Below are 22,732 nucleotides of genomic sequence, written 5' to 3' on the forward strand. Positions count from 1 at the left end.
ACAATTAATTGATTTTAAAAGCTTTCATAGTTTTAATTTCCAAATGCTATTAGTTTTATTAATAGTTTATTTATACTTGTATTATATTACAAATATAATAATGAATAAATTACGGTTAATATACCTCCTGAATATATTTTGTAAAAATAGACAAACTTTCTCTATTTTTTTTTTATAAAAAAATCAAGGTTGCCAAGCCATTCTTCAAAGCAAGGGTGATCCAATAGTAGGTGAGAACTAAAGTAAATTTTTTTTTTTTTTTAAATGAAAAATAATATGTCGTATTTTTTAAATAAATATGGTCTTTTTATTTCATAATAGCTAATAAAAAATTTATAGAACTAAAATTTAAATTTTACTTGTTTTATTGTTGTTTTCACTCTCATTCAAAGGAGTAAAAGAATGAACTTGTCCCCAATAACCCCCCATACAGCGTAGTAAATTTTCTACATCAAAATCATCTATGTAAAATTCCAGCAACAGCTGGAAAAGACTCCGATTACTTTAGTTCCAGTACACCAAAGCACTCTCCATTCGTGAAGTGAAACTAGATGGTGTTTGCTGAAAGTGATCCTGTGGAGATTTTGGCAGATCGGAGAGGGTATTCAGACAAACTATAGAAGCCACCGATGAATCAGTGAGTAGAATATGCTTCTTGTTTGAAGATAATTAACTATCCTATGACACTCAAGGACTTGAGAGTCTAAATTTTAAGAATGAAATTTTTTATTTACTCATAAAATTTAATGTTATTTATCATTTAAAAATATTTATTATTTAAGAAGGAGACATTTTATTTATTCATATAATTTTATAATAAGTTTTTTAAGATATATTAGTACTAAAAAAAATTAAGATTATTTTTTTGAAACCTTAAAGTCCTAACTTGGGGCTGCTTGGACTTAAGCCCGGCCTTATTATCCCTAGTGGCAACTTGTTAATGTCCTTATTATCCCTAAGGGGTAACTTGTTAATGATGAATTGAAGACCCTTCAAACCTGTGTGCTACCTTAAGTAGGAGTGGAATATCAATTGTTTCCACACTAGGGACAAAACTTCATCAAACTCATGAACTTACTCAGTCCCTTCCAGCGTGGAATATCAATTGTTTCCACACTAGGGACAAAACTTCATCAAACTCATGAACTTACTCAGTCCCTTCCAGTTTGGAATTCGCAACAACGACCCTCAGTCATCTTCCTCTATATATTACTCCTCAGCTCTTATATTTAGACGCACACAATTATACAGCTCTAGAGAATCAAGAAAATTATTATACCCATTAAGATGAAACCGTACCTACGTGCAATATTCCTATTATTCCTTATCCTTCCTTCGGCGAGATGGGGCGAGGCTAAAATTGATAGGAAGACGATAACAATGTTTTGGGGCAAGGTTAAAGATGCGACGATAAAAAATTTCCCGAGTCGTGATGAGCGGAAGAAACTGAGGGAGTATTACGAGAAATTCAGGGAATTCATGGATCGTGTAGAACAAAAGACGACCCCTCCCCCACCGCCAATGTACCGTTTACAACCAAAGTCCCCTCCCCCACCGCCAAACGCACCACCGAAGCAAATCAATATTAAAGGCCTGTCCGTCGTCAAAGATTACTTATCTGACTACGGCTACATTGAATCCTCTGGGCCATTTAACGATTCTTTCGATCAGGAAATAATATCAGCCATTAAGACCTACCAGAATTTTTCCAATCTTAATGTTACCGGCGACCTGAACAAACAGCTTATTCAGCAAATCTTGTCCATACGATGCGGTGTCCCCGACGTTAACTTCGACTACAACTTCACCGACGACAACACTTCCTATCCCAAAGCCGGACACCGCTGGTTCCCAAACAGAAACCTCACATACGGTTTTCTTCCCGAAAACCAAATCCCAGACAACATGACTAAGGTGTTCAGAGATTCCTTTGCGAGGTGGGCCCAAGCTTCGGGGACTTTGAGTCTCACGGAGACAACCTACGACAACGCCGACATCCAGGTAGGGTTCTACAACTTCACTGCCTTGAGAATTGAAGTGGAGGTGTATGGTGGCAGCCTTATATTTTTGCAACCGGATTCTAGTAAGAAAGGGGTGGTACTTATGGACGGTAACATGGGCTGGTTACTTCCAAGTGAAAACGCCACACTGTCTAAAGATGATGGAGTTTTGGACTTGGAGACTGTGGCGATGCACCAGATAGGGCATCTACTTGGACTTGATCACTCTCACAAAGAGGACTCTGTTATGTATCCTTACATATTGTCCTCACAGCAACGAAAGGTGCAGCTTTCCAATTCTGACAAGGCCAACATTCACCTTCAGTTTGCTAAGCATGACTCGGATTTGACTTCTCTGCCAAACTCGCATGACTCTGCAAGCCACGGTGGGCGTTTGGATGTGCTTTTAGTTACCACTTTCTCTCTTGGATTTGCTTACTTACTGCTCCTTTTGTATTAGTGGCTCCTGTCCCACCTTGCTTTTGGACTTATGAGCTTTTTATATTTCTGATTGTTCAATGTTTATTGTATGTGGCTGTTTCTTATAGGCCTTTCAACCACCAGTATTAAATAAAAGATCATTTTGAGCTTTTTAATTTTAATTGTTTTTTTATTTATATCTCTTCTAATATTCGTAATAAATAATAAAATATATAAATAAATAAATGATTATATAGAATTAATCTTTTAGGATGATTATTATTTTAAGATAATCCTGCCTAGGGTAGCTTTGCTATTCTTAGCCGGTCCCAAGCCCGGATAAAAGGAGAGGGTTGTGTTAGGCTTTCGACAGCCAACGTTAAACTTTGTCGAATCTCTATGACATGGATCAATTACGTAATAATGTGAATGCTAGGTCGTTGCCCGGAAGCAACGCGCTGTATGGCTCGAGTACAGTGTCAAAAGAGCAAGAGCCGCTGCATCGCCGCCCGGATGTAGTGAAAAGTAAGCAAGGGTTCCCACATTTTCGTGAACGGGTGTGGGTAAAGAAGCTAGTTCATGACAAGAGGATTCGCTTTGGTACATGGAATATAGGCACACTTACTGGAAAATCTATGGAAATAGTGGATGTTATGGTGAGGAGGAAGATCAATTTTATGTGCCTACAAGAAACTAAGTGGACAGGTGAAAAAGCGAAAGAATTAGACAACTCGGGATTTAAGCTGTGGTATACGGGAAAAATCAGATCAAGAAATGGGGTAGGGATTATTGTGGACAAGGAGTGGAAGAAGGATGTCGTGGATGTAAGAAGAGTAGGAGATCGTATCATAGTCTTAAAATTGGTAGTGGGACAGGACACCTTTAATGTTATTAGTGGGTACGCACCTCAGGTTGGGTTAGCAGAACACTTTAAGGTAAAATTTTGGGAGGATCTAGAAGGGGTACTTCAGGATATACCCCAAGGAGAGAAAGTTTTCCTAGGAGGGGATCTCAATGGACATGTAGGTAGCGTGGCTAGAGGTTTTGAGGGGGTGCATGGGGGTTTTGGCCTAGGGGAGATGAATGGGGAGGGTAAATCCATCTTGGAGTTTTCGAAGGCTTTGGATCTTTCTATAGCCAATACATGGTTTAAGAAAAAGAGAGGAACATCTTATCACTTACAAAAGTGGATGGATATGTTCTCAGATAGATTTCTTCCTTATCAGGAAGTCTGATAGGAAGTATTGCTTGAACTGTAAAGTTATCCCGGGAGAGAGCTTGACTACCCAACATAGAGTTTTGGTTATGGATGTAAGAATTAGAGATAGGGCAAAGAGAAGAAGTCCTCTGGTAGCACCAAGGATCAAATGGTGGCACTTGAAGGGTGAGAAACTAGGAATCTTCCAACAAAAGATATGGGAGGGTTGGTGTGGACAATCACAAGGAAGTGCAAATGATATGTGAAACAAGATGTCCCAAGAGATTATTAAAGTGGCTAAAGAGACGTTGGGTGAATCTAGAGGTTTTGGACCTAGGGGTAAAGAATCGTGGTGGTGGAATGAAAATGTTCAGAGCAAAGTTAGAGTAAAAAAGGAGTGTTTCAAGGAGTGGTCTAGGTGTAGAAATTCTGAAAATTGGGATAAGTATAAGATAGCTAGAAATGAAACCAAGAAGGCGGTGAGTGAGGCAAGAGCCCAAGCTTTTGACGGACTATACCAAGCTCTAGGAACCAGGGACGGAGAAAGATCTATATATAGGCTTGCTAAGGGTAGAGAGAGGAAGACTAGAGATTTGGATCAAGGAAAGTGTGTTAAGGATGAAGAAGGCAAAGTCTTAGTGCATGAAAAAGATATCAAGGAAAGGTGGAAGGCGTATTTCCACAACTTATTTAATGATGGATATGGATATGACTCTAGCAGTCTAGACACAAGAGAAGAGGACCGGAACTATAAGTACTATCGTCGGATTCAGAAACAGGAAGTAAAGGAAGCGTTGAAAAGAATGAGTAATGGTAAGGCGGTGGGGCCAGACAACATACCTATTGAAGTGTGGAAAACTCTTGGAGATAGAGGTCTTGAGTGGCTCACCGAACTCTTTAACGAAATTATGAGGTCAAAACGCATGCCGGAGGAATGGAGGAGAAGCACGTTAGTGCCAATCTATAAGAACAAGGGGGATATACAAAATTGTGCAAATTATAGGGGAATCAAGCTCATGAGTCATACCATGAAATTATGGGAAAGAGTGATCGAACGGAGATTAAGAAAGGAGACTCAATTTACTGAGAATCAATTTGGTTTCATGCCGGGAAGGTCGACCATGGAAGCGATTTATTTATTACGGCGGGTGATGGAGCAATATCGCATGGCCCAACAAGACTTGCACTTGATTTTTATTGACTTGGAAAAAGCGTATGATAGAGTGCCTAGAGAGATTTTGTGGAAAGCTCTAGAGAAGAAAGGGGTTAGGGTTGCATATATTCGAGCTATCCAAGATATGTATGATAGGGTATCGACTAGTGTTAGGACACAGGGTGGAGAGTCAGACGATTTTCCCATCACAATTGGTTTACATCAAGGGTCAACCCTTAGCCCCTACCTTTTTACCTTAATTCTGGATGTCCTCACGGAACAAATCCAAGAGATAGCGCCGAGATGCATGCTTTTTGCAGATGACATAGTCCTCCTTGGAGAGTCGAGGGAGGAATTGAATGAGAGGTTGGAAACTTGGAGACGAGCTCTAGAAACACATGACTTTCGCCTAAGCAGAAGCAAATCGGAGTATATGGAATGTAAGTTCAACAAAAGAAGGAGGGTTTCTAACTCAGAGGTGAAAATAGGAGACCATATTATCCCTCAAGTCACACGGTTTAAATATCTTGGGTCTGTAATACAGGATGATGGGGAAATTGAAGGGGATGTGAATCATCGCATTCAAGCAGGATGGATGAAATGGAGAAAAGCATCGGGGGTGTTATGTGATGCAAAGGTACCGATCAAGCTAAAGGGAAAGTTTTATCGGACTGCGGTAAGACCGGCGATTTTGTACGAAACAGAATGTTGGGCGGTCAAGAGCCAACATGAGAATAAAGTCGGTGTAGCGGAGATGAGGATGTTGCGGTGGATGTGTGGTAAGACTCGACAGGATAAAATTAGAAACGAAGCTATTAGAGAGAGGGTTGGAGTAGCGCCTATTGTAGAGAAGATGGTGGAAAATAGACTTAGGTGGTTTGGGCATGTAGAGAGAAGACCGGTAGACTCTGTAGTGAGGAGAGTAGACCAGATGGAGAGAAGACAAACAATTCGAGGCAGAGGAAGACCCAAAAAGACTATAAGAGAGGTTATAAAAAAGGATCTCGAAATTAGTGGTTTGGATAGAAGTATGGTACTTGATAGAACATTATGGCGGAAGTTGATCCATGTAGCCGACCCCACCTAGTGGGATAAGGCGTTATTGTTGTTGTTGTTGTTGTATTATTTTAAGATAGAAAAATAATATATATTTATATATTGTAATGAGAGGTATTTAGTTATATGCATAATGCACCGTTGGCGACTTGGGAGTTGGGATTTCAGTTACTATTCTTGTGGTGTAAGTTCCTTTAAGAAAGTTTTTTAAAATTGGTATATTAGTTTACACTACTACAAGATTCTACATCGATTATTTGGGACAAATTACATTAGTTTACTATTGTTATCATAGGGAACATCTTGACATATTGATATTAGTAATATGCATTTCATAAATGATCTGAAGTCTTTCTTATCTAGAAATTTTGACATGAAAGACCCTGGTTGTGTATATGTGATTTTGGGTATTAAGTTTATAAAAAAAATGATGGCATGATTTTTAATTACCCAATCTTATTATGTTGAAAAGCTATTGAAGAAGTTTAACTATTTTTATGTGAAACATATTTTTATTCCTTATGACTTGTCCATTAAGTTAAAGAAAAATTTGAGTAAACTAATTTTTTTATATAAATATTCTCAAATTAATGGTTTTTGTAGCATTTAACATACTTCTTTAGGCTTGTCTGATATTGCATATGCAGTTGGTAGATTGGGAAGTAACTGAGGGGTTTAGTGATACAAATTGAAGTTCTGATTTTGATAAAACAAAATTGACAAGTAGTTATGTCTTTACTCTGGCTAGTTGTGCGGTATCATGAAAATCTACTAGACAAACTATTATTTCACTTGAAAACAAAAATTATATACTGCTACTAGAGAGGTTGTGATGTAGCTCCATTGGAGCTTGTAGGTCTAGAATCTTCTTCATCAATGGATTCATTTACTTCTTGGAAGACGAATGGCAGCTGAATGGAGAAGGAAGAGAGAGAGGAGACGCCACTTCAAGGAGAATATGAGTCTAGGAGAAACTCACTACCATATGAGACCATGGATAAGAGCTTAGAGGAAGAAGGAGATAAATGAAAGGAGAGGAAGAGAAGAACACAAAATTTTGTGCTCTAAAAGAGTTCTGAAATCTGAAGTTTAATTTTCAAATGATCAAATTTGAAAAAATACACACACATGACCTCTATTTATAGCCTAAGTGTCACACAAAATTGGAGGGAAATTTCAATTTCAATTCAAATTTCACTTGAATTTGAAATTGAATTTGTGGAGCTAAACTTTGGAACCAAAATTTCACTAATTATGATTAGTGAAATTTAGTTATGGTTCAGCCCACTAATCCAAGATCAATTCCAAGATTTTATACTAAGTGTGCTTAGGTGTCATGAGGCATGTAAAGCATAAAGGAGAACATGCACAAAGTGTGACTATATGATGTGGCAATGTGGTGTAGTAAGCAAATGCTCACCTCCCCCTCTAAAATTTAATTGGATTGGGATTCTACCAATTCAATTAAATTTATTTCCCAACACAAATCAAATATTCACTTAGTGCATGTGAAATTACAAAATTACCTCTAATACAAAAACTAGTCTAGGTGCCCTAAAATACAAGGGTTGAAAAATCTTATATTTCTAGGATACCCTACCTACATTGTGGAGCCCTAAATACAAGGACCAAATATAATGACATCCTAGTCTAATATGTACAAATATAATTGGACCCAACCTTGGCCCATGGGCTCAGAAATTTACCCTGAGGTTCATGAGAGCCTTAGGGCCTTCTTCAACAGCTCTAGCCCAATTCTCTTGGAGCCTCTTGCTTATTGCTCTAGCGACTAGTCCCTTCCTAGGGAGGATTGCATCTGACTGAGTTTCTTTAAAATTTATTATGCAATTTGTCATTGTTGAATAAGCCTATACCTTCAATTCCAATGCATTGTGATAGTCAAGTTGTTATATCTAAAGTTACTAGCAAAAAAATTAATGAAAAAAGAAGACATTTAAGAGTGAGACATAAGTCTATCAGAATTTTGATTTCTCATGGTATCATTTCTCTTGACTTTGTCAGGTCAGAAAATAATATTACGGATCCACTTACAAAAGGATTAACGCGTCAACAAGTGCTTGATTCGTCGAGGGGAATGAGACTAAAGCCCATTATTTAGTTACAACAATAGACACCCGTCTCCGTGTGATTAGTGTTCCCATGAACGGTGGAAACAATGAAATTGTTTGTTGACTAAAGTACACCAAAATAAATTTTGGCGGAGTTGTTCCGTTTCTCATTCCTAGGACGAGGTGTAGTATAAATTGTGACAAAATTAAGGTTGAGGTATTTATACATGTGTATTTTTGGTATAAAAAAACCTATTAATGAATCCGATGACAATTATTATAGAGGTGGGGTCACAAACTACTCTTTGAGGACACACCTAGTGAGTGTTATGATGGGGCCGTCACTGTGAGACATGGGCTAATCTCTAAGTGACACTCACGAAATAAGAAGATACAAGCGCAAGGCCATGTAACGTGCTACCACTGATTAGAACCTAATTGAACGCCAATATTGTAGGGATTGTGTACTAAAGTCCAGCTAAAAAATATGTAGTTCAAGACAATTAAGTCACTACATTTTTCTCGGGTGGAAGTTCATAAATATTAGGTATAAAGCTCAAACTGGAAGGTTCCTTATACCGAAATACAATATGCTCTTTATAAATTATGTGAGAAAATGATATTAAACATTTGTTTTATAATTTAAAAATTATAAATATATATATATATATATATATATATATATATATATATATATATATATTACTTATATTAATTCAATTTTATAAAATAAAATTAGATTTTCTATCTTTCTAAGATTTTGTTTTAATGAGTTAACAATTTATTACATTCGTTCCGATCTTCCACAATTTTAGTGTGGAAACAATTGATATTCCAATGGTCATATTTTGTTGTTGCATAAATGGGTATATATATATATATATATATATATATATATATATATATATATATATAGAAAACACACAAGTATTGGTGTTCATAAGGTTCGAGGATCCTTTGGTTGCACATGATCGGAACCAACGTGTTGTCATATCTTGGGAGAAGAGCGCAATCAAAATTTTCTACCAGTGCAGTTTGAGCGTTTGCATTTTCTTCTTATTTATTTCTTTCATTTTTTTTTCTAATATATTTATGAATCACGATTAAAATAACTTTCTATTAATTAATTAATTTTAAAAGCTTTCATATAGTTTTAATTTCCAAATGCTATTAGTTTTATTTTAATTATATTTGTATCAAGATTATCAAATTGAGAGTTTACCTACTTTGATAAATTTTCATAAGAGTTTATTTTATATAAAAATAATAACAATATATATATATATATATAACATATAAATTAAACATTTTAATAATATAATAAAGTAAAATAATAAATTATAAATTTCAAAATATTTAAATAATTAAGTCTAATAATACATTATTAGTGAATAATAACTTGTTAATGTTATAATAATGATAAATTATTCTCATATGTAATTTGTTTTTATTAGAAAATAAAGATATGTTAAATAGTAAATAGACATAAAATAATTCAAATGACTTACCGATGTTGTTATGAAACATTATGAATGAAAAATATGAATGTTATCTTTTATCTTCTTAGTTTTATGTAGTTTTATAGTAACCTAACTTTTAACTCTTGCAATTGAGAAATAATAATGTATAGAGGAAATGAGGCTTAACTTGGGAACAATATATATTTAAATACAATAAAGTATAATCAGCATTTGTGGTATAAATCTAGTTGGAATCGCTTCTGTTTTCGTCATGCAGTGGCATACCTTTGGGCCTTCTAATAAAATGGTAAATATTATTTCATCCGTATATAATACATTCGTTGTTGGAGGAAGACATATTTTTACCATAATTTCTTAAAAAAAATAAATCACTCAATAAAGTGTTTCCTCCCAAGTCGTAAGAATCAAGCTCTAGATGCGCTAGGAAATGTTATGTAAAATGAAATATATAAATAGGAAGAACTTGTAAAAAAAAATAGAGATAAACAATGAAGAAAATAACCATTAAAATTCATGAAATGAGAATATCTAAGTATAAGATTACAACTAATCTGAATGCTCTGATAAACAACCTAATCTTCTATCATTTTCATTTGATATTTAAATTAATTAACTGCTGAAACAAAACTCATAAAAGATAAAAATCTGCAACAATAATAGAACTCTATCTAAAACTTATTCAAAATTCAAAATTCAAGTAAGGCAAGTCTCATATCTTTAGCAAGAGAAAATAAAATACTATCACGCCACTACTGAGCCCGACCCTATCACGTGCATGAACTTTTATCGACAAGTTGTCCCCACTCCCAAAGAACAATTGCAAGTGCCGAATGACTCCAGGCCCGAAACCGCAGCGAGCAACACAAAACCAGTCCCCGGCCCATGCCACTAGCTGTATATGCAGATTACAAAAAGAGACACCACAGAACAAATGGATGAAAAGTATAATAGTATATTTATGAATCACGATTAAAACAAATTTCTAACAATTAATTGATTTTAAAAGCTTTCATAGTTTTAATTTCCAAATGCTATTAGTTTTATTAATAGTTTATTTATACTTGTATTATATTACAAATATAATAATGAATAAATTACGGTTAATATACCTCCTGAATATATTTTGTAAAAATAGACAAACTTTCTCTATTTTTTTTTTATAAAAAAATCAAGGTTGCCAAGCCATTCTTCAAAGCAAGGGTGATCCAATAGTAGGTGAGAACTAAAATAATTTTTTTTTATTTTAAATGAAAAATAATATGTCGTATTTTTTAAAATAAATATGGTCTTTTTTATTTTATAATAGCTAATAAATTTTTTATAGGACTAAAATTTAAATTTTAGTTGTTTTATTGTTGTTTTCACTCTCATTCAAAGGAGTAAAAGAATGAATCTGTCCACGATTATCAAATTCTCGAGTTAATTTGTTAATTATTACGAGTTTACATGTCCTCTGCGACTCTTGAGTAAACTCTTTTTTTAGTAGAATTTGCATAAACTCTATAAACTCTCGAGTTTACCATTGAGTCAACGAATTAACAAGTTAAAAAAATTAGACTAAAATGTAAGTCATTTTTTATTGTTTTCTGTGTGTTTAACATTCAACATATCTTCATTTAGCGTGTTATTCTCAAATATTAAATTCACACCTTTAACAATATCAAACTCTTGTTCTCTAATAACATTAAACTACTCTAAATGAGAATGATCTATCACTACTATAACCTCTACAAGTTATTGTCTACTAGTGTTGTATTATTGCTAGACTTGGTTATTTAAATATTTTGAATTTTATGATTTACTGCTTTACTTTGTTATATTGTTGAAATATTTAATTAGTATGTTATTTATAAATATTTTATTATTATTTTTATATGAAGTAGATTTTTACTAATCTATAAGTTGAGTCTATAAATTAAGTCTATCAAATTTTCACGAATCATAAACTCTATTTTTATAACCTTGAAAAAATTCCGATTTCTTTAGTTCCAATACACCAAAGCACTCTCCATGCGTGAAGTGAAACTAGATGGTATTTGCTGAAAGTGATCCCGTGGAGAATTTGGCAGAACAGGGTATTCAGACAAATTATAGAAGCCACCGATAAATCAGTGAGTAGAATATGCTCCTTATTTGAAGATTAACTATTCCTAGAGCATCTCAAAGACTTAAAAGTGTTAAAATAAATTTAAGAATAAATTTTATTCATAAAATTTAGTGTTGTTATTTATCATTTAAGAATGAGATTTTATTTACTAATATAATTTTATAATAAGTTTTAAGATATATTAGTATTAAAACAAATTTAAGATTTTCTTTTTTAAACCTAAAGCCTGTACTTACTTGTACTGCTTGAAACTTGAGTCCGCACTTGTTATCCCTAGTGGGCAACCTTGAAACTTGAGCCCGTACTTATTATTCCAAGTGGGCAACTTGCTAATGATGAATTGAAGACCCTTCAAACCGTGTGTGCTACCTTAGGTAGGCGTGGAATATCAATTGTTTCCAAATTAGGAATAAAACTTCATCAAACTCATCAACTTACTCAGTCCCTTCCAGAGTGGAATTCGCAACAACGACCCTCAGTCATCATCCTCTATATATTACTCCTCAGCTCTTATATTTAGACACACACAGTTATACAGCTCTAGAGAATTATCATACCCATTAAGATGAAACCGTACCTACGTCCAGTATTCCTATTATTCCTTATCCTTCTCGACCAATCCATTTCGGCGAGTGCTGGTAATTTTTTTGATTCATTGAAAAAATTATTTGGTCCAGCATTAGCAAAGATACCGAGCAAGAAAGAAGATTTGAAGAAGGCTGAGAAAGTGAAGGAGTGGGTCGAGAAAGTGAAGGACGGCGTAGAACTTGCAATAGAAAATGCCCCTCCCTCACCGCCAAACGAAGCACCGAAGCAAATCAATATTAAAGGCCTGTCTGTCGTCAAGGATTACTTATCTGAGTACGGCTACATTGAATCCTCTAGGCCATTTAACAATTCTTTCGACCAGGAAACAATGTCAGCCATTAAGACCTACCAGAAATTTTCCAATCTTCCAGTTACCGGCGTTCCGAACAAACAGCTTATTCAGCAAATGTTGTCCCTACGATGCGGTGTCCCCGACGTTAACTTTGACTACAACTTCACCGACGACAACACTTCCTATCCCAAAGCCGGACACCGCTGGTTCCCAAACAGAAACCTCACATACGGTTTTCTTCCCGAAAACCAAATCCCAGACAACATGACTAAGGTGTTCAGAGATTCCTTTGCGAGGTGGGCCCAAGCCTCGGGGACTTTGAGTCTCACGGAGACAACCTACGACAACGCCGACATCCAGGTAGGGTTCTACAACTTCACCGACTTGAGCATTAAAATGGAGGTGTATGGTGGCAGCCTTATATTTTTGCAACCGGATTCTAGTAAGAAAGGGGTGGTACTTCTGGACGGTAACATGGGCTGGTTACTTCCAAGTGAAAACGCCTCACTGTCGAAAGATGATGGAGTTTTGGACTTGGAGACTGCAGCGATGCACCAGATAGGGCATCTACTTGGACTTGATCACTCTCACAAAGAGGACTCTGTTATGTATCCTTACATATTGTCATCACAGTCACAGCAACGAAAGGTGCAGCTTTCCAATTCTGACAAGGCCAACATTCACCTTCAGTTTGCTAAGCATGACTCGGATCTGACTTCTCCAAACTCGCATGACTCGGATCTGACTTCTCCAAACTCGCATGACTCTGCAAGCCACGGTGGGCGTTTGGATGTGCTTTTAGTTACCACTTTCTCTCTTGGATTTGCTTACTTACTGCTCCTTTCGTATTAGTCGCTGCTCCTGTCCCACCTTGCTTTTGGACTTTTATGAGCTTTTTATATTTCTGATTGTTCAATGTTTATTGTATGTGTTCCCCAACCCGTGGTGACTTTTCGGTTTATTCATGTGCCTGTTTCTTATAGGCCTTTCGATTTTAATCTAATGGCTCAATTGTTTTTCTTTTCTCCTTGTATTTTTTTATTCCTTTTCTTCTTATCTTTCCTTGTTTGCCCCTTCTCTCTCCTTCTATCCGCCACCATCGTGCACCACCACCGTCACTTGTAGTTGCTTTCGGTGCGACTCTACCTCAAAAGAAGCAAGTGAGCGTTGTTTCCATTACTTTACGGAAATTCACTTAATCACATTCAATTGGATCATTGAGGAATGATTGCGGCGTTGTGTTTTTTCTTTCGTGTTTCTGTGTGAGTCATTTGAGCGGTGCTGGGAAAGAAGAAAAAACTCCGGCAGGTGCCCACTGGTTGTCTGCGGTGGAGAGAAGGAGTGTTGTGCGGAAGAAAAGAAGAGGGGCAAACAAGGAAAGACAGGAAGAAAGGAATAAGAAAAGGAGAAAAGGAAAAAAATTGAACCATCAGATCGATGAAAACTAAACCAAGTGTCAAGGGAAACGAAAAGCATAATAGCAGGAGTCAAGTTCAAAAATTATACAAAGTTTCACAAAGAAGATCCATATATGTTTCAAATGCTATATTCCTTCGAATAGGCTATGGGTGATAAATTATGAATTGCAAAATACAAAAAATATGTTGCAACTTGCAGGGGATGCATGACCCACTAGTCCTTTGGTCAGCAAAAGATTGTATATAAGTAGTAGTGTCATTAGTATCAATGTAACATTTCATTTTTTAAAATTAATTTTAAAAAATTATTATTTATAAATATATAGAGTTTAATAAAAAATGATGAATTTTTTGTAATTAAATAAATAAAAATAAATAATTTGAGAAAAAATAAAAAAAATATTTATTTGACAAAAAATAAAATAGAATTTTTTTTATAAAATAAATAAATAAATAGAGTGAGAGTACTCTAATTATAAATAAAAACATCTTAAATCAATTTATATTTCTGTGTTTTCTCTTCCTTTCTCAAATTTATTTTTTCTTTCTCCCACTTCCAATCATTGGATCGTCGTGAAATTTAAGTATTAGGTTTACAACTCATTTTTTAGCATTCTCACATTTTGGAGTTGTGAAAAAATGTTAGAGCTAACAAATGAAGAGCACAGACAATGCTACGAAATGGCTAAGATCATGCTGAAGGTCATGGTTCCACCCGATGTTATTTTAAACACCGTTAATGCCAAGGACTAGGTCATCTTTATTTTGATTTAATTAACATATCATTATTCTGTTATTTTGTGTAACTAACCTACCTTATTTTGTTATATCAAATGTAGATTTACAGTGAAATTAGTAGGTCTTTTACTGTGAAGTGGAAAAACGTATTTGACCGTTTATGGCATTTCATTGACAAGGATGAAAATTTTCATACCATTATCTACAACCAAGATTTGGACAAACCAACTATTGTAGCATGGTGGACAACACTAAGAGATTTTTATCACCTAACCGAAGATCATCAAGTGTGGTTAACTCATTAAGGTAAAAGTGTATTCTTTTTCACAATATTCAAGAGCAGTAGCCTTTCAAAATCATTTCCAAGATAACATTCATTATACCATCTAGTGTCAAGTTTCGTCACTTTCAAGGTGTATCTCACTTCACACAAAGTTATTTGCAGCAACCAGGTAAGTAACTTTCCAATTTAGTTACCAACAATTCTTTATCTTCCAAGTTTTATATTTCATAAATTGCTGACATAACATTATTCTTAATATTAGGACGTTCCAAACACCATGTATTATTTTCTTAAAGGTAAATGCTGGACTCATTTGCATTTGGAGAACATTACAAAATGTCGGTTTGTGTTCAATTACTGGAGAAAGACAGTTAAAATTGAAGCTGGGTGAAAATATTTTTGTGAAACCCTGTTCTTCAAAGCTGACATGGAAATTGTCTTTGAATTCTCTGATCCAACCTTTAACCATATTTTATTCTGGTCATGTTTATGAATTAAATTCAACATTAGGACTTGGAACATTATTATGACTTTGAACATTATTAGGACTTGAAACATTATTTCTTTTAATTATTAGGAATTTCCTAACTATGCTTTTGCTACAAACAATTTGTCTAATATTATTCCTTTGTTAGTTACCAATTTCTTATATAATAGTTATTTTACTATGTGTTGATCATAATTTTTTTGCAATGTTGAAATAACATTGTGCAACAAAAAATATCTTTTAGTAATTAATTTGATCATGTTTATGAATTAAATTATTTTTAATTAATTACTAAATTAAATTTTAAGCAATCTAATGTTAATTTTAGTAATTTTTCAAAAGTTTATATATATTATAATTTTTTTTTAAAAATATAATTACTGAATACTTTTGATTTATACCACTATAAAATAATATTAGAAAATCAATATTTTTTTATACCACAATAATATCACAAAATTAATATTTTTATAATTGCTAATTTTTTTAAAAAAAATTCACACAATTGCTAAAATTATTACAAAAAAATTTATTACAAAAAATTTATTTTTAAAATTGATAAAATTATACTTCTTATAATTTTATTCAAATTTTTAAATTTTTTTTTACGAACCTACGGATCATCAATCCGTATGATTCATATGGATTACTAGTAATCCGTATGAAGCATACGGATCAACAATCCGTATGAACATACAGATTGCTAATCTATAGGTTTGTAATTTTTTTTTTGTATAACTTTTTTTTCGATGACGAAAATCGACCAAATTTCATCGTATACTCCTGAATAATGCATGTACATCATCGGAGACCAAATAAACTTCAAAATCGAGCTTAATGGAAGCAACTAGCCCTAAGTGGCTGAGATTTTACAAAAAAAAATGACGCTGTAGAAATGAAAAACTACTCCTACTGTTTATAACCAAAAATGCACATAAGGGTATTTCCAACATTTATGAAAATTAGTGGATGCCCCAAGTAATTTCCTTCTATTTTTTTACATTATGATTTGGGCCCGTGAACCAATCCGTTATCCACAGACTTTTGGCAAACCTATGTGGACCTAAAAGTAAAATCCATTTAATTTACGAATTGGGCTTTACGGATCAGACTGATGTTTAACCCACCCCTATAAATATGTCACCATTTGTTGGTTGAGACTTGTACTAGCAGCACGGGGTAAAATTGAGTTTGTTTGCAACACTTCTTCATCTTGTTTGCAGGAAGATATTGGCGGAGAGCTCCAACTGTGTGTGTTGACTGCTACTTGCTGCTAATTTAGGATTTTGGCAGTTGTATACGATATGCATGCATGAGGTGTTGCTGCCTTGTGTTTCTTGTACGACTATTTCAGCGATACCAACATGCATGGTTGTTGCTAGTTTGTACGTACAAAATTTATGCATTAATTATGTTGTTTTAAAATTTTAAATTTTTAGTTATACGATAAGTACGCATTTACGATTGCCAATTGTGAGGCAATCATTACATACATTAAAATAGAGCCTTGTGCTTGTAGATGGAGGCTTATGAGGTAAAAATATGCCCACGTGGGATATCCTAAATGTTTTACGGCAAAATCAAGATCTAGATGTTGTTTGATGATCACATAAAGGTGCAACAGTTTCACAACATATCATGCTTCACTGGCTTCATTCAATTTGGCAATCAATTTTGTGCCCATCTACTCGTTTCATCACGAAAGAAGACCCCTATACCTTATTTTATTTATTTAGGTTACCTAAAAGAATATTTCTTTGAAAAGACATGCAACAACATCACAACAGAGGAGAAGGTTACACAAAATAAGATGAAATTAAATAAAATGTATTGCATCTCCTTTTTATTAAAAAAAGATCTTTGACTTTTTCTTTTCTTTAATATTGCATTGGATGTAATAGATCAGACTTTTCTAATAAAATGATAAAACTTATAATTTTATTTATAAAACAGATTCATTTTATAAAATAAATTTGTCCATATTTTTAAAAATTGAATTATTTTTATACATTTCTTTTAAAGTATCTATTTCATTTTGTAATTCATGTCATTAAAGTATTTGTATCAAATTGATTTGGTAACATTTTCTTTAATTAGTTACTCAGTCAAGATATTTATATTATTATTCAAATTTATTCAATAAATATCATATATAATAATATATGTATAAATCACAATTAAAATAACGTTCTATCACATGAATTAATTTAAAATTTTTTCACAATTTAAATTTCAAATTCTATTTTAATTATATTAACATAGTGTAATATTTTCCAAACAATTAAAGAGATTTAGTTAATGAATATGGAGTGTTGGTAATATTTTTTAAATAATTAACACAATTAGTATAGGAGTTAAAAAAAAAGGAAGAGTGAGCGTAATTTTACGAACTTCCGGATGATAAGTGTAATGTACTCGGAAAAATTAATCTTCTACCAGTTGAATAAACCTATATATATATATTAATCACTATATTAATATTTTTAACGAAGTATATGCGACTGTTAATACAACCTTACACTTTTTAATTATTCTATAATATGATCTACTATACAAGACTGACTTGATTTTAAACCATCTGTCAGACTTAGAATAAGAGTTCGGCCGACTCATCTCGTGTAAATCACTTATTATTTTTTACATTTGTTTAGAGATCATCTGTCTTTTACCTTATTCGGAATAATGTGATTTATAATTGAGTATATTTATTTGAAATTCGAAAGGCTGTATTGTACTTTATTCTAGTATTTTAACAAGTATAGAAAAAATAATTAATTGAGCATATCGATCCGTTGAAACTTGAAACCTCTTTACCCGCAAGAATATGATTACATGAGCCCTATACAATATTGTAAAGTCATTTACCTTATTGTATTAACTACTAATTGTGCTACGCGTTGCCATTGCCGGCCACTTTTTTTACCAGCCAAAGAATTTTAATTTGAGAATGATTACAAAGTACCCAATCCTTTTATCAAAGTGCAGTCTAACACCCGAATATTTTTGTAGACTACTACTACTATTAAAAAGATAGTCTACTACACATATTTTATGACCGTTATAAGTAAACCGTTTTAAATATGATACGATAACATTTTTATAAATTAAGACAATGAAAATTATTTTTAATGACACATTTTAAAATAATTATTATGAATCATCTTAAAATATAACTGTGTGACAATGTTGTAATTAGAGAATATGAAAAGGACGACAGTTACTAACACAAAACCGTCTTGGTTTTTTATTTCCAAATCTGAAATCCCTAGCTTCAATTCCCCCTCGAACTATCACAATGTCGTCCCTCCCTCGAACTCTCCCTCTCTAGCTCACCCACTCTCTAGCTCAACTTAGATGACCACATTTTTTGAGTTGTCGTTTGAACTCAATGGAGATGGAGTTTTGTTCACCATCTCTAATAATTATGACTCACATTTGTCTTCTATGTTTTCAGAGATGCCTTATCCAATCATATCCAACGCAACATGAAAAAGGTTTTCAGAGATTCCTTCAAGAGGTGGGCGCAGGCCACCACAGGGGTTTTGAGGCTCACGGAGACAACCTACGACAATGCCGACATCAAGGTGGGGTTCAGAATATTCAACAATATTTGGGACCAGGTGTTTAGCCTAAGCTTTATCATACTGCAACCAGGTTCTAATGTCACGACAGGGGACATACGCCTCAAAGGTGCCATTTTATGGTCGCTGCCGAGTGAAAAAGAGAGCCTGTCGTGGGAGAACGGAGTTTTGGACTTGGAGAGTGCGGCGATGCATCTTCTAGGGCTTGATCACTCTAACAAAGAGGACTCTGTTATGTACCCTAACGTATTGCCATGGCAGCAACGAAAGGTGGAGCTCTCGGTTTCTGATATGGAAAACATTCAGCGTCACTACACTAACGGCATCTCTGGCCACAGTGGGCGTTGGGGAGTGCTTTTAATCACTATCTTGTCTCTTGGATTTGCTTACGAGCTTCTTTAATTTTGTATTCGTATTTGGGTTTATGAGCTTGTTGGGAACAATTTTATGACTGTTGACTTGAATATAATGCATGTGTTGTTCCCCCAACCGTGATTTATTAACTTATTGCATTAGCAAATTAAAGATTATCCACTGTTGTATAAATTTAATTATAGACCATTAAGCTGGTATAACCTTTATGTCTTGTTAATATAAGAAATTAAAAGGGTGCGTGAATATTTACTACAGATTCTGGACTGTATGTAATGTGATTAACCACTAGTTATATACGTACCATAAAAGAAAATACTTTGGGAGCCAGAACAAATTAAATCTTACTACATATTAACTTCCTTTTTTATATTTTTAATTTTGGATAAAAATATTTTTACTCCATCTGAAATATGGGAAATTTAAAATTAGTCTCTCTAAATTTTTTTGTCTCAATGTCTCTAAAATTTTAACATGCTACTTCATTTAGCATGTTAATTTGTTACTAAACAATGTATCTAGCACCATATGATTACCAATTTTTCATTTTCTGTCAGTTCACCCTGTGACATTTTTTCACATTCTTTGGCCATTCTTAGGGATTCTTGGAGCATCTTTCACCTCTTGATCATGGCGCACTTGATGCCTTGGATTTTTTGGAGGTTTAAAATGCATGGGCTGGGATTTTTTAAGATCAAGGTTATTGTCACCTAAACACGTGGTTTTCTTTTCTATTTCTACCATCTTAAAATACTTTTATGCTTGTATTTATTGATCTTAGTTTGGGGTTTGAATTTCTTTTTATCATGACCATCTAAGCTTATATCATGAGGGATGTTGTGACTTGAATATTATGAATTTTTCTAATAATGTGTTGTTGTCTTATTGTACTTAATTTTGAATTTGGGAATTGACTTTAAATTTATACTATAGTGTTAATTAATAGATTAATTAGTAACCATCCATAGAGACGTTCCCTAATGTTCCACTCAATTAATTATACTTTTAGTAGTTTTTAACCAGTGAAGTTCAAATAATTAAGACGAAAAAAATAGCAAAAGAAATATATTAAATGGTCACAAACATAGGGGACCGTGCTTTGGACACAATGGGCTTGCTTATGGGTTTTAGAAGGTAGCTTATATGGTACTGTATAACATTTTGAGCAAATGCCTCTTGTGCCTTAAGTCATTTTTTTTCTTCATCCTGTTTATTAGAAAAAATAATTTTAACTGATATAGAATTTAGCTAAGAAGTAAATAATTTTATAAAATTTTTTTAAGGATCAAATTCAAATAATTTAATCTTATTTTCAACACATTAATCATTTTATTTTATGTTGAATCACTTGATTTCAAGTCATATGTTCTTATCAATGAAGTTTCCTCATATATAAAAAAAAGCCCAAAAATAAAGAAGGCCAAAAAAGGAAAGGGCCTCAATAAATGAAGATAGAAAAAAATAGTGAGTTCATACAAGCAAGCCTTCAGACAATGCCACTTTATCAATCCAGAAAAAGTATGATTGCTCGAAAGGATAAATATATTTAGATGCCCAAAATACTATTATACACCTATAAAAAAGAGTGAATTTTATAGGTATATTAAATATATGATGTGATATGAGAAGAAGAAAAAAAAAGAAATGTTAAAAAACTATTTAAAATTATGGAAAATTCAAAAATAACATATTTAGTACTTGATCCTTTTTCTCTTTGAAGAGGATGAAGTTTACTTTATGATCCTTGTGTTTATTATAAAATTTAATTCGTTAATCACGTTTGAATCAACAAGTTATATATTAGTTCGAATAAAATTAGACTCGGTGTTCTATATTTATTTTTTCATGTGTACTTTTTTATTTATTAAAAAGTTCCAGCATATTTCCAAATATATTAATTTTATGACTTACTCAAAATAGTTTTAAATTTAAAAAATAACTATTTCTTTTCAATAAAAACGTATAAAAAATTAGGGATGGCATAAGAGAAAGTTCTAGCATAGTAAAAAAATAATTAAAAAATGGTATTCTCACGATGCATAAGAAAAAGTCCCTTATGCATTTTCTTATGATCGATTAGTTGGTGCAAACAAAAATGAAAAAAAATTGCTCCACAAAATAATTCAATCGTGTATTTTTTAAAATTTCTTAAAAAGTTCTAGCTTAGTTCCATATATATTAATTTTAATTATGACTAAAATAGTTTAAATATAAAAAACAACTATTTATTTTTTAAAAATATCTTAAAAATAATTAAACAAATAATAATTTTAAAATAATTTTAATTATGACTAAAGTGAATAAGACAAAAAAATTTATAAAAAATAATTATAAAATATTTTTATGGATAAATGAGAGGGGGCATTTTGAAATAATTAAAAAAGATTTAATTTTTAAAATACTTTAATGGATTAATTGGATATTCATCCATAAAAATGTTAATTAATGCATTTTATTAAATTGATCATGAACACATTAAATTTGTGTTTATGAATTTTGAATGGATATTCATAAATGAAATTGTGGTATTTTTGCTAATGATATTTTTGCTCATTATATGTAGTTCATCTCTCTTCTAAGAAGGTAAAAAGTTATGCTTTGTTTGACATATTTTTTTGGCATGCTGTGGTATGGTCTACTTTGATTATGCATAACAAAATTGTGTTTCAAGGAGTTTTCTTTTGACTTTAATGGTGTTTTGGACTTGATAAAAAAGGTTGTTTTGTAGACATGGTATGAGACTAATTAAGATGAGCAATACTCTCTGTTCTTTTTTAATTGGTGTATTGATCATGTAATTTATCTTTATTTGTTCCTTTGGTTTTGCATTGTAATACATATGTATTAGGATTGGAATACCCATTGTACTTTTTTAAAAAAATAAATAAATAAAACTTTGTTTTAAAAAAAAATGTTAGTCACACTCTCTTTTTAATATTTTCTCTTATACCATTAGCTGAAAAAATTAATAATTTTGGTAGGATTCCGGCCTTTTCTTTTAATGAGGTGTCTCTATTTATCTATATTGATTTAGAAATGAAATCCATCCAAATTGATGACATTTTATAAATTTCAAACAATGCTAATAAAGTATTAGAAAAAGAGTGTCAGAAAAATTTGCTAACATTCCTAAAAAAAGATAAGATCGTATGAGTTTCTTATGTAGAAGCACTTTGGACACTTATTACCAATCCGACTTTAATTGTTTTTTATTTATTCTTCACTACGGTATGTTTGGATCAACTGAAAAAATTAGGTTATTTTAATATTTGATTATATGAATAACAATTATTGGTATAATCCATTATAATCCGAATAAGTTTTTGTTTGAGTTTGTTTCTTGTAAATTTATATATTTTGAGATAATTATTTTCGTATGGATGAAAAAAATAATTAACTTTTACGTAAGATTTTTTTTTTTTTTTTACAAATTTGAGCTGTTGTCCAAATTATATAACAACTTTTTTCTCCCACAAAAAGCGTATCTCT

At 32.7% G+C, this 22,732-nt stretch overlaps 3 protein-coding genes across 3 annotated transcripts; all 3 read left to right on the forward strand.

The window, feature by feature from the left end:
- The first annotated feature begins 252 nt into the window (after nucleotides 1–252).
- On the forward strand, nucleotides 253–2,596 carry LOC100782377 (metalloendoproteinase 5-MMP). Its single transcript, XM_003519347.5, has one exon. The coding sequence runs from the start codon at nucleotides 1,288–1,290 to the stop codon at nucleotides 2,458–2,460; it is 1,173 nt and encodes a 390-aa protein (XP_003519395.1). The 5' UTR covers nucleotides 253–1,287; the 3' UTR covers nucleotides 2,461–2,596.
- A 9,299-nt stretch (nucleotides 2,597–11,895) lies between these two features.
- Nucleotides 11,896–13,362, forward strand: LOC100786104 (metalloendoproteinase 5-MMP). The gene has a single exon (XM_003519353.5). It carries the CDS (start codon nucleotides 12,050–12,052, stop codon nucleotides 13,214–13,216), a length of 1,167 nt encoding a protein of 388 aa, XP_003519401.1. The 5' UTR covers nucleotides 11,896–12,049; the 3' UTR covers nucleotides 13,217–13,362.
- A 4,907-nt stretch (nucleotides 13,363–18,269) lies between these two features.
- Nucleotides 18,270–19,360, forward strand: LOC100783096 (metalloendoproteinase 5-MMP). Its single transcript, XM_003519750.3, has one exon. It carries the CDS (start codon nucleotides 18,776–18,778, stop codon nucleotides 19,271–19,273), a length of 498 nt encoding a protein of 165 aa, XP_003519798.1. The 5' UTR covers nucleotides 18,270–18,775; the 3' UTR covers nucleotides 19,274–19,360.
- Nucleotides 19,361–22,732: the final 3,372 nt, after the last annotated feature.

The sequence above is a fragment of the Glycine max genome, chromosome 2 (genome assembly GCF_000004515.6).
Source record: "Glycine max cultivar Williams 82 chromosome 2, Glycine_max_v4.0, whole genome shotgun sequence".
NCBI classification, from domain to species: domain Eukaryota; kingdom Viridiplantae; phylum Streptophyta; class Magnoliopsida; order Fabales; family Fabaceae; genus Glycine; species Glycine max.

Excerpts from the sequence above, each read along its gene's own strand:
- LOC100783096 (XM_003519750.3), top strand. The coding sequence starts at position 18,776 with ATGAAAAAGGTTTTCAGAGATTCCTTCAAGAGGTGGGCGCAGGCCACC.
- LOC100782377 (XM_003519347.5), top strand. The coding sequence starts at position 1,288 with ATGAAACCGTACCTACGTGCAATATTCCTATTATTCCTTATCCTTCCT.
- LOC100786104 (XM_003519353.5), top strand. The coding sequence starts at position 12,050 with ATGAAACCGTACCTACGTCCAGTATTCCTATTATTCCTTATCCTTCTC.